Here is a 12,693-nt window from a genome sequence, read left to right as displayed (position 1 = left end):
TCATTTCTAATGTGGTAAATATTGACAGATATAATTCACATTACCAAAAAGCTCTTTAGGAATTCCTCAATCATTTTTTAAAGTTGTAAAAGGGATCCAGGGACAAAAAGTTTGAAAAATGCTGCTCTAAAGTGTTCAAGTTTAGATAAAGCTTCCATATCTCATCACCTATTATGACCAACCAAGACTCAAGTCAGTCTACCTTCAGGTTTGACTCTCAAGAAGATTGCTGTTTTCCTAAAAGTTTATTTCAACAACAACAAACCTTTCATCTTCATACTGTAAGAAGTTTATTCCCATTTTTTCATGTGGGAAAACTGAGGCACAAGGAGGTGATAGAATGATTAGTTTCGAACATTTGAACTAAAATCCATGTTTTTTCTTTCTCAGTTCAATATATAAAATATAGTATACAAATCCGAGTGACTGGATTGATGAGATCACAACATGCTGAAACAGGTATTCTCTTTGAGAGGCAAGTTCCCACTCTTGCTTTTTCCCTCTCTTCTTACCCCTTTGACTTCAGATCAGAACTTTTAAGCCTCAGAATGGTTGCTTGTAGCTGTAGAAGGGAGAACCAGCATTTCAGAAGAATTTTGTTTTTAAATAGACTTTCTGATCTGCCATCTTAGAGCAGAACATGGGTTCTTTCTTCATCTTTTAGAAACAATTACATTAAATGGATATGGTGATAAAGTCAGGCCAAACTTCCCAGTCATGATGGGTTTCTTGGAGTCTTTGGGGAAAGTAAAGATGAAGTTTTGCATAAGGCTTACAAACATGAGGAATAATTCCATTTTTGCCAGTTGTTCTCCCATGCATACACGCTTTCCTAAAAAGGGGATTAAAAACAAATGAGTAGGGGTAACCAGGTGGCTTAGTGGATAGAAAACCAGGCCTGGAGATGGGAGGTCCTGGGTTTAAATCTGGCCTCAGACACTTCCAACTGTGTGATCCCGGACAAATCACTTAACCCTCCCCACCACCCCCATTGCCTTAGTCGTTACCACTCTTTTGCCTTGGTGCCAATATTTAGTATCATTTCTAAGACAAAAGGTAAGAGTTAAAAACAAACAAATGAACAAACAAACAAACAAACAGATGAGTAAAAACATTTTTCACCACCACCACACACACAAAATAGGGCCAATCTGATTGATGTGAAATTCTTTTTTTTGAGTTGAGGGGAATGAAGATTGGGATTTCCTGTTTTACCCAGGCTGCAAGGGACAAAGCTATTCATTCCTCAGACTCTTACTAGTTGTGGGACCCTAGCCAAGTCACTTAACCCTGTGTGCCTCAGTTTCCTGATCCGTGAAAAAGAACCACAGAAGGAAATGGCAAAGCATTCTAGTATTTCTGCCAAGAAAACTCCAAATGGGGTCAAGAAGAGTCAGACAAGACTGGAAAATGACCAAACAATAATAAAACATTTTCCAATTACATTCTACTCTGGTTCCCAAGGCACTTGGAGCGTTGGGCTGGTAGCATGGTAGACACTTCTGACCTAGAGCACTAAGAGGCTGAGATGTGCCATGAGTCACATTACTAGTAGGCATGAAAGACCTGGTTTCCTAGCTAGCTTTCTATTCACCGTGACACTGCTTAGAGGCAGCCATGTGTTAATAAAGATAAATTTGTGTGGGGAATGCCACCTTCTACTTAGGTTTTCCTGTGAAAAGCATCTGCTTCTGTAGCAGCTGCTAAATGGGAGATCACCCTGCCACCCACGGAAATCTTATACGCTTGCTATAAGCAAAGTTTGGTTGGGAACTAAGGCTGAGATGTTCCATATCCATTTAGTGGAGGGATGGGAGCTGCCGCTTGGTGGTACCCTGATGCATTAAGGTACACTTCAGTTTGGCAAAAGAGGCTTTTGCCCCTTAACGAGCTGATCCATCTGCCACAATATTTGGTGATTCGGTTATCTATGGCAGTATACACAATTATCTATGGTAGCATATATTTTTAAAATTTCCATCAACTAATTTTATTCCTTAGTTCAGAAACTTTCACAAGATGGTTAAAAAAACAAAAACAAAAACCTTAAACCAAAAGAAACCAAACCAAGAAACCCAAACTGAACAAAAAACAAACCCAAAATAGGTTGGGCAGGGTCAAGAAAAAAGCACTGGATTGGGAATTAGTGCGCCTGAGTTGAAACCCTTGCTCCTACAGAATTGGGAATCCTGAGTCCATCTTTTTTTTACCATTATGATGTGGAGTAACTGACTTCATTTTTCTGGGTAGTCATCAGTTACCTCATGTGTAAAACAAAGAGGGCAAAAGCCTGATCCCCGATCTTCCTTCCAGCTCTTAATCCAAAGATTCAATTTGGTTCAGGGGATATCAATTTAACCTGCTCAGTTAAGTTTTAGGAGAGCTAGGCCAGAAGTAGGCAAGGATGATGCATTAAAAAGAATGTAAGTATGAGGGAGCCAGTGTCACAAAATCGACCGAAGATGAGAGATGGTTATAAGGGTGTGTTTGCTCTATAAAATTTAGGGTACTGCTCCCCAGAATGTGACACAAAACCACAGCAGGGACAAAGGACAAAACAATATAAAATGATTAAATTGGTATAATACCTGGCATGGAGTCATTGCATAACAAATGTTTGTTTTGGGTGGGTCAGTGGATTGAGATCAGGACTAGAGATGAGAAGTCCAGAGTTCAGATCTGGTCTTGACTTAGACAGCTGTGTGACACCCTGGCCAGTTCATTAACCCACATTGCCTAGCCCTCACTGCTTTTCTGCCTTGGAACCAAATACACAGAATGGATTCTAAGATGGAAGGCAAGGGTTTTTAGAAAAAAAGAAAGAAAACTAGGAAGTGGCAATAGCCTAGACTCCATCCCTCCCAAATAATCTCGGGACAGAAAGCCAATGGAAGGTTTTAAACCAAGCAACAATCTGTGGTTGAGGAAAATTACTGGGGCAACTCTGAACATTATTTCTGGTAGTAGAATTGAGGTTGCCTATGTGACATGATACTTTGCTCGGTTCAGAGGGAGACTTGAATTTGAATCCTGCCTCATCCATTTACCAGTTCTGTGACTCTGGGCAAGTTACCGGACCACTGTCAGCCTCAATTTTCTCACCAGTACAATGAGGATAAAAACTGGTTTGTTGTAAGGATCAACTGCAATGAGGTGATAAGTGTAGAATACTTTGAAAGCCTTAAAATGCTCTATAAATGTTAGTTTTTATTATTAGCAACAGTTTCCAAGTTGGAAACTATTAAAGTACAGAATATTCTTTTTTATATTCTATATTTTAATAAAACCCATTAAAAGTCAGCATTGCAACTGAGATTATCTAAATTATTCACCCTGCCCCAACTTGTAGCTTGTCAATATTAAGGGGACACAATGAACATTTGGTTTCTATTTTGTTGTTATTTCTTTAATATCTTGACATGAAATGATAAAAAAGGCCCTCTTGGTTCCAACTTCCCTTTGAATAAAACCAATTTTCCATGGTGGAACTTACCAATTCCAAATGGAATGAAGTATTCCCTTTTGATAAGTTTTCCTTCTTCATCGAGAAACCGCTCAGGAGAGAAGTTTTTGGGATTCTCCCATATGGCAGGATCTCTGTGTACTGCCCAGAGATTGGCTATGATCAGAGTGCCCTTAGGGATGGTATAGCCTTGGAGAGCTGGAGGAAATACACACACACAAGCCATGCCATCAAGTCTTTAAACATTTCCAAATTTCTTAAATTAATCTTCTTAGTTTCTTAACTTGGCTCTATTTGCCCAAATGGGGTTCATCTATTCCAATCCAATTTAAGAAAACAAAAATAAGAGGTACGTTTACATAATACATTTCAGGCAAATAAAATTTTCCCAGGTTATAAATTAGGGAAAAGAAAAATCCAGGGGAATAAGTGTGGGCACTTATCAGGAGATCAGATAATAAACAATCTCCATACATGGAATTAAATAATGGCTCAGACGTACTGCCTTACATCAATCAGAAATGAGGAATGCTGGAGAGGATGTAGGAAAACTGGAACATCAATGCACTGCTGGTGGAGCTGTAAACTGGTTCAACCATCATGGAGAACAATTTGGAACTATGCCCAAACCACTATAAAACTGCTCATACCCTTTGACCCAGTATACCATTACATTACTAAGTCTGTGTTCCAAAGATATCAAAGGAAAAGGACCTATATGTACAAAATTATTTATAGCAGTGCTTTTTGTGGTGATAAAGAATCAGATGTCAAAAATGAATAACCAGGGGGCAACCAGGTGGCTCAGTGGATTGAGAGCCAGGCTTGGAGACAGGAGGTCCTGAGTACAAATGTGACCTCAGACACTTCCCAGCTGTGTGACCTTGGACAAGTCATTTAATCCCCATTGCCTAGCCCTTATCACTCTTCTGCCTTGGAACCAATACACAGTTTAAAAAAAAAATAAAGATGACCATTAAGATCCCTTGGATATTTTAAGATTCAATAATAGGTGAGGGCTGTGTTTCCTAGAAATGAAACAAAAACATGGAGGAAGGGTTTCTATATTCTAACAATAAAAATGTTTTTTTTTTTTAAAATACAAAATGAGGAATTATAATGAGGGTGGCTGGATTTCCCCTGGTGCAGAATTATTCCAGAAATGTAAAAATAGATAGGATCAGAGATCTAGGAAAACCTAGGTAGTTATTGTGCATAGGGAGTCAGGAAATTCTGAGTTCAATTTTGGCCTGAGACATTCACTAACTGTGTGACCCTAGGCAAGTCACTTATCCTCTGTCTGTTCTGATTTCCCTGTTTGTAAAATGGAGATAATATCTTCTCCTCATGGGATTGCTGTGAGGAAAAAATGAGATAATAGTTATAAAGTACTTTGTAAATCATAAAGTACTATGTAAATGCTAGTTATTGTTATTAGAGTTCAAAAGGATCTTTTTATTATTTAATTTATTTTTTGATTGTTATATTACACATTTTATAAATATTACGTTATTAATAGAGTTGGCAAGGACTTTAGAGATCAACTAATCCAAACCCCTCCTTTTACAGATGAAGATACCGGGAAGGCCTACAGTGATGTTTAAAAGATCCAGCCCTCTAACTGTAAATCTGGGCAGCGAGGTGGCGCTATATTGCATAGAGTACCAGGCTTGGAGTCAGGAAGACTCATCTCCCTAAGTTCAAATCCAGCCTCAGGCACTTATTAGCTATGTGACCCTAGGCAAGTCACTTCACCCTTTTTACCTCAGTTTCCTCATCTGTAAAATGAGCTGGAGAAAGAAATGGTAAACCACCCAAATATCTTCATTAAGAAAATCCCAAATGGGGTCACAGAGAATAGGATGTGACTGAACAAGAAGTCCAAATCCAGCCCGTTTCCCCCATGCCACTAAAATCCTTAGTTCCACGTGTAGATAGCACATTCTAAAATTTTCAGACCTTAAAGAACTATATAAATGCTAGCTATTATTGCTATTGTGTTATGATGTTATGTTATGATCCCCTCATGCCTTTAATTTATTGTTATTGTTCTGCACTTGGGCCACCTATGTCAGAGTCAGGCAGGAAGGGGGAGAGAGGAGGGAGATGGGGTGGGTGCTCTGATTGCTGACCTAGCTGGGTCCATACATCAGGCCTCCATTACCATAGCCGTCCTCTGAAAGAGAATTTTCAGAGGGCTGTATTTTCATGAAGCATCTCCAAATGGTCTTGGATGTCTGGAGAGCTATTTAGTAATAGGTGAGTCTAAAGACTGAAATGAACCTGGGTAAGGAACCTAATTGTTACGTAATGTTGTCTGTATCTTTTTTTTCTCAGGCCAGAGAGCTAATGGTCTGCTTTGAGCCAGAAGGGGCTAATGGCATCTGAGGACAACATTAACCACATGATTTGAACCATCCACAATGGAAGAGAGGAATTGTCCTCAACATAATGATGTTAGGATCCCTCCCATCCTCAAATCATCCCATGGACTTACTGGTTTTTTCTGAAGTCATATGAGGAATGCCAAAAGGGACTACCACCGACATTCTCTGCACCTCCATGATAGTGGCTTCTGTGTAGGGCATGTGGACCTTGTCAGTAAGGGACGGAGCTCTATCAGGACCAATAACCTTTTCGATTTCTTTTTGGACTTTTTCTGTATGAAAAAAAGGGAGAAGAGATGGAGAAGGGGAGAAGACTCAACACAGAAGAGACTTCTACTCAATCTTACCTAAAACTAAACAGGAAGGAAAGAGGGAACAAGTATTTATTAAGTGCCTACTATGTACCAAGCACTGGACAAATATGACCTTGTTTGATCTTCATAACAACCCTGGGAGGTAAGTGCTATTTTCATCCCAATTTTACAGTTGAGGAAACTGAGGCAGGTAGAAGCCAAATGACTTGGATCACACAGCTAGTAAAATAAGTGGAGCTAGATTTGAGCTCAAGTTTTCCTGACTCCAGAATTCTATTCATTTTGTCTCCTAGCTTCAGAGCCCTTCTCCATCTTCAACAAATATTTATTAAGTTCCTTTTGTGTGAAGAGCTCTCCACTGGAATTCCTATTCTGTTGCTTCACAGTAGCCTGGAGATGGTCCTAGGCTTTCAAGGGCAATGCCAACAGTACTACCACACTGAAAAGACTGTGAGTCCTGTCCCAGTGATGGACTGAGTGAGGAACAGGCTATATTCAAGGAGACTCATCATCACCAGGTTGGCTATAGGATTAGATTTTTTAGCCACATAAACTTTTTTTAAATCTCTTATCTTCTATCTTATAATCAATACCTAGTTAGAAGTATGGTAAGGGATAGACCACTGGGGTTAAGTGACTTGCCCAGGGTCATACACCTAGGAAGTATCTGAGACCAGATTTGAATCCAGGACCTCCCATCTCCAGGCCTGGCTCTTAATTCACTGGGCCACTCAGCTGCCCCTGGTTCTTCCCTCTTGTAGTTTATCTTGCACATGCCTTTCTTTCTTATTAGAATGTAAACTTTTTGGAGGCTAAAGTTGCCCAATGTATGGTACAGTCTATACTGGTCACTTAATGTTGGTTACAAAAAGACTGCCCAGTCCCTGCTCCAGCAGAGACTCAAAGTCCAGTAGTAGAACCCAACACATTCACAAGTAATGAAAACAGAATGATCCACAAGTATGGGAGCTTTATAAAGGAGTTCTGTGCAAGGACTGAAGAGGGAAGGGTTATTGTCAACTGTGGAACCAGGAAAGGCTTCCTGGAAGAAGAGGGATTTGAATTATGATGGCATAAATGAGATTGGATGTTTCAGGCATTAGGGAAAACCCAAAATAAAGCATGGTGGCAAGAAGGAGGGACATTTTAAGAGGATGGCAAGGATATGGAGAACAGTGTCCAGAGTAGTGGGATGTCAGGATGGTACCACATTGTAGGATATATACTTTTTGAGGGCAAGGAAATATAATGAGCTTGATAAGTTCAGGTGAGACAAGTCCTTAGCAAAAAATTATTCGGGTTCTGTCCACCTCCAACAAGCACCTGGTTTTCACTGGGCCTTATCCCAGCTTGCAGATACAGTTTTTTGGAGATATAACATGAGTATATGTAAAGAGCTCTGAAATCTGGAGGACGGGAGGCCCAGACTAGTGTCCCTGACAACTATAATCTCCAAGGCAGCAAGGATTGTTTCAAGTCTTAGTATTTCCCACAGTACCTTGCGCAAAGTAAGTGCTCAATAAATACTGATAACTGGCAGTATGACCTTGATCAAATGAATTCACTTCTTTTCCCCTCAAGTTTTTCTCCTCAAGTTCAAATCTGGCCTCAAACACTTACCAGCTGTGGGACCTTGGGCAAGTCATTTAAACACCTTTTGCCTCAGTTTCCTCATCTGTAAAATGAGCAAGAGAAGAAAATGGCAAATCGCTCTAGGATCTTTGCCAAGAAAACCCCAAAAGGGGTCACCAAGAGTCAGAGATGACTGACAACAACTGAATAACAACGACAAAATGAAGGGTTAGGACTAGGTGATATCTAAGTTCTCTTTCAGCACTAAAATGCTATGGATTTTATAATATTATTTATTTATTCATGGGTTCCTTAGAAGTCAGGACTTTAATCTGAATGTTTAAATCAGGAGTGAGGCAAGGGCTACCATGAGGGAATCATCAGAGATATCACCATTTTTTTTAAACTCTACCTTTACATTTTCTTGCCTTTTCCCCCTTTTTGGTCTTCTCTTCCCTAACAATGCACTAGTCTTGCTGATGTTGACAAAATTTTAACTCTTGGACACAACTCAGCTGTTATGAAAGCATTCCCTAACAAAGAGATTATCTGCTCATGGTTTAAATGTTGCCCTGGAGGCAACATCATACACTGGTTCTGAAATAAGAGTCAACTAGTCAACAAGCATTTATTAAGCACTCACTATGAACCTGGAGGGGGCAATTAGGTAGCTCAGTGGATAGTATCAGACCTGAAATCAGAGAGACTTATCTTCCCCAGTTCAAATCTGGCCTCAGATCCATTCTAGCTGTGTGACCCTGGGCAAGTCACTTTAATCGTTTGCCCCAGTTTCCTTATCTGGAAAGTGAGCTGGAGAAGAAAATGGCCAATCACTTCAGATTCTTTGCTAAGAAAACTCCAAATGGGGTCACCCAAGAGTTGGCCATGACTGAAAAATGATCAGAACGACAACAAATGTTCCAGGTACTGTGCATAACCTAGAAGAAAGAAATGAAAAAGACAGTCCCTTCTTCCAGGAGCTCTTGGTCTAGTGGAGAAGACAAACAGGATATATTTAGGATTAGTTGGAGATAATCAATACAGAGAAGCCACCAACATTAAGGAAGATCAAGAAAGGCTTCCAAAAAAAGAACTATGGGAATAGAAACACAGAAGATAAACATTTGTTTGATCATATGGTTTGATGGGGACATGACTGGGGATGTAGACTCTAAACCAGTGATTCCCAAAGTGGGCGCTACCACCCCCTGGTGAGTGCTACAGCAATCCAGGGAGGCAGTGATGGCCACAGGTGCATTTATCTTTCCTATTAATTGCTATTAAAATAAATTAATTTCCAGGGGGCTAAGTAATATTTTTTCTGGAAAGGGCCAAAAAAGTTTGGGGACCACTGATCTAAACAATCACCCTAGTGCAAATATCAATAATATGGAAATATTATTTCTTGATCAATGACACATATAAAACCCAGTAGAGTTGCATATTAGCTCCAGGATGGGGTGAGGTGGGAAGAAGGGAAGGAAAGAACATGATTCATGTAAACATGGAAAATTTTTCTTAATCAATTAAATAAAATTTCTAAAAAAAGTTAAAAAAGAAAGGCTTCTCACAGAAGGCAGAATTTTGGCTGGGACTTGAGGGAAGCCAGGAGGCAGAGATGAAGAGAGAGAGTATTGTAGGCATGGAGAACAGTCTGGAGATAGAGCATCTTGTAAGTGGAAAAGCAAGGATCTCAGGAAGGGAAAGTCAATGGATCTCAGAATATTGGGAGGAGGGAAGGAAAAGGAATGTTAAGGTATAAAGAGACTGGAAAGGTAGGAAGGGTCCAGGTGGTCAGAGGACCTGTGTTCAAATCTCAACAACTGTTACTTATCAACTCTGAAAACTTGAACCACTCACTTAGCTTCAGTTTCCTCCTTAAGCATCAGTTTCTTCCTTTGTAAAATGAAATGGTTGGACTAAGTGGCCACCAAGAGTCCTTCTACCTCTGAATCCTATGATCCCATAAGATCTACAGGAAGCTTTCCCTCACCCCCTCAATTCTTGTGCCTTCCTACTTTTAAAACCCATTTGGGGTTTTCTTGGCAAATATCCTGGAGTGGTTTGCCATTTCCTTCTCCCCCTTATTTTACAGATGAGGAAATTGAGACAAACAAGGTTAGAGTGACTTGCCTAGGAGTCACTTAATCCCATTAAGGTAAGAGGTTAAAAAAAAGTGACTTACCCAGGGCCACAAAATGCCAAGGCCAGATTTGAACTCATGATTCCAAGCCCAGTGCTCTCTCCATTGTACCAACTAGTTGCCCTACATTATTTATTTGCATACTGCCTATTCCATTCGAATTTAAGTTCCTAAAGGGCAGAAACAGTCTTTTACCTCTTTGTATCTTCAAAGCTTAGCACAGGAGCCTAATGTTTATTGATCACTTGGTTGATTGCTCCTACCTGAAGGACATGGATACCAGAAGCAGCAATTACCTTGCACCTCGGGGTTCAATGACATGTATAGAAGGCACCATAGTAAAGTGTTGGTTGTAGTATCAGTTCCAGCAATGAAGAGATCTCCAATGATGTGAAATAAGTAGTCTTCATCAAAACTACTGTTGCTGTTACTCTTCATCTCCTCTTCCATATGGAGAAGGTACATATCAATGAAGTCCTGGGGATTCTCCTTGTCTAAGGCCTCCCGATGTTCTCTGATGATTCCTTTCAGGAAAACAGTTAGATCCTTTTCAATCTGTCTCATTTCCTTGAAGAGTCCAAAGGGAAGGTAGTAAAGCCAAGAGCATATGTTGATGAGCAGAATCTGGCTGTTGATGCTGATCTCTAACCCTCGAGACATGAGGTCCAGCATTTTCTTAAAGTCACTGTTGTTATACTCAAAGCGCTGGCCGAAGCAAAGGGAACAGATGATGTTGGAGACGGCATTGCTGATGATGGGGAAAGGGCTAAAGGGGTTTCCTCCATGTTTCTGAATTTCCTCCTTGACATACTTAAACTCCTCGATAATTTTGGGCTCCAGGCTGAGCTTTCCCAGTCCGAAATGTCGAAGGGTTGAATGGGAGAACTTTCTCTGTTGTCGCCAGATTGGACCATAATGTGCAAACACGATGCCTGGGGAAAGAAGCAAAATAAAAGGAATAAAATTACACTGGGCATAGCCAAACCTGATGTCCTTTTGTAGGAGGCAGTCCCTAGGGAGGGAAAGCATTTTGGCTCTGGAGTCAGAGAATATGGGTTCAAATTCTGTGTCTGATGCTTAATTATTTCCATGAGCAAACATCCCAAGGCATCAGTTTTTCTCAACGTAAAATGAGGGAGTTCGACCAGAGGGCTTCTGAACTCCCTTCAAGTCTATAATACTATTTAAAAAAAAAACTTTTATCTTCTCTCTTAATATCAGTTCAAGACAAAAGAATGTCCAGGGCTAGGCAATCAGAGTTAAATAACTTGTCCCGGGGTCACAAAGCTAAGAAGTATCTGAAGTCTCATTTGAACCCAGGTTGACCTACCTACCACTGAGCCACCTATCTGCCCCTATGATACGAATTTTATCTCATCCCTTTCTTTCTTGGAAACTCTCCTACCTCCATAGAGCATTGAACTGTATTAAGACCTGGGAAGGAAGAAAAGGGAGGCTAAAGAGTAGAAGACACAGCCTCAGGGAATTTCTATCTCATCCACCTGTAGGATTCCACCCTCTTTCAAAAGTGAGTTATGATGTTATGGCTAATTGTGCAATTGATTGCCTACTTTAGCTTGGGGAAAATAGAGAGTTGGGAGACAGGAGAGTTAGGTCTGAATCCCAGCTCCATCAATTGGTGGCAGTGGTTGTTTTTTGGTTGCTTCTGTTGGAATAAGTCTACTGGTTGGTTGGTTGTTGTCCTTTGTACTGATGTGGGCTGAAGTGTCCTACAGACCCTGCCAAAAAGCTGTACACAAACAAAAGAACATGGAAACAATAACTAGCTGATTAAATGGAGCTACCTTTCATAAAAAATGTATGAGTTGCTTAGATTCACAATTGGGAGAAAACTCCTCACATCTGTCTTTAGACATAACTTAGGTCTTTGGTTGGATCTCTGAACAGCAAGTACAGGTGGTTCAGTTTCTGTTACACCGGACTAGGTTCAAACAATGCTCAGTTTTCACACTCAGGCCTTTCTTAGAGTCTGCCCAGAAAAGACTGAAATTAGGTTGAAAGTTGCCCCAGGGTGTTTAACATATCATTAGCATCCCATTTACATTGCAATTTGCTATTCCCTGAGCAGACAAACATGAAATGTAGGGTAAAGATATGTAGACCAAAGTGGACCATCAGTTCCTCCCAAATGACTGGGCAACAACTGCCCAAAACAAATGACCCCTTCCTTAGTAACTAAAATATTCCAGAAGACCTGTACCCAATCTTGTTCTCTCCCTTTCCGTCTCTCTTTGTCTCTCTCCCTCCCTTCCTCCCTCCCTCTCTTCACTGTCTTCTATCTCCCCTTCCGTCTTCTCTCCTTCTCCCTCCTCTCTCCCCTTTTCTCGTTCTTTCCTTCTTTCTTCCTGTCTCTGTCTCTCCCTCTCCTCTCTTTTCTCTCCCTCTCCCCACCTCTCTCTCCCCCTCTGTCTCCCTCTCCCCCATCTCTCTTCCCCTCTGTCTATCTCTGGCCTTCTCTGTCTCCTCCCTCTTCTGTTTCTCCCTCTTTCTCTCCCTCCTTCTCCCCCTTTGGTCTCACTCTCTCTCCCTCCTCCCCTCCCCTCTCCCTCACTTATACTCTTTCATTCTCTCCCTTTACTTACCATACCTCCTTCCCTTCCCTTAATTACTTACTATACTAGTGACTGTTACTTTATTCTCTTAAAATAAAGCTGGTTTCCTTCCAATGAAGTTAGTTTGAGCCATCGTCAATCCTTTGGATAAGACCCAATTACCTTAACCACATCAGTACTCCAAGAGAACTAAAATGACAGTAGTATGTTGGGGTCCACATGCAGCATGTCTGATTGTGGC

The 12,693-nt window shown here is 40.7% G+C and overlaps 1 protein-coding gene across 1 annotated transcript; it reads right to left on the bottom strand.

Moving 5' to 3' along the window:
* Positions 1 to 237: 237 nt before the first annotated feature.
* LOC123252248 (cytochrome P450 2U1) lies at positions 238 to 10,908 on the bottom strand. The gene is made up of 4 exons (XM_044681637.1): positions 10,176 to 10,908; positions 5,961 to 6,122; positions 3,494 to 3,661; positions 238 to 832 (listed from the first exon to the last, which is right to left on the bottom strand). Exons 1-4 carry the CDS (start codon positions 10,906 to 10,908, stop codon positions 654 to 656), a joined length of 1,242 nt encoding a protein of 413 aa, XP_044537572.1. The 3' UTR covers positions 238 to 653.
* Positions 10,909 to 12,693: the final 1,785 nt, after the last annotated feature.

Source organism: Gracilinanus agilis, chromosome 6 (genome assembly GCF_016433145.1).
Source record: "Gracilinanus agilis isolate LMUSP501 chromosome 6, AgileGrace, whole genome shotgun sequence".
In the NCBI taxonomy this organism is placed as follows: Eukaryota; Metazoa; Chordata; class Mammalia; order Didelphimorphia; family Didelphidae; genus Gracilinanus; species Gracilinanus agilis.
Note: the sequence above shows the minus strand (reverse complement) of the source record. Positions and strands in the feature narration are given on the sequence as shown.

Bases quoted from the DNA above. Each gene is read 5' to 3' on its own strand.
- LOC123252248 (XM_044681637.1), bottom strand. From the start codon at position 10,908: ATGCTTTCCCTCCCTAGGGACTGCCTCCTACAAAAGGACATCAGGTTT. The intron at 3,662-5,960 runs GTAAGTCCATGG...TATTTCCTCCAG, and splicing joins TATGACTTCAGAAAAAACCA to CTCTCCAAGGCTATACCATC. The intron at 833-3,493 runs GTAAGTTCCACC...TCCCCTTTTTAG, and splicing joins CTTCATTCCATTTGGAATTG to GAAAGCGTGTATGCATGGGA.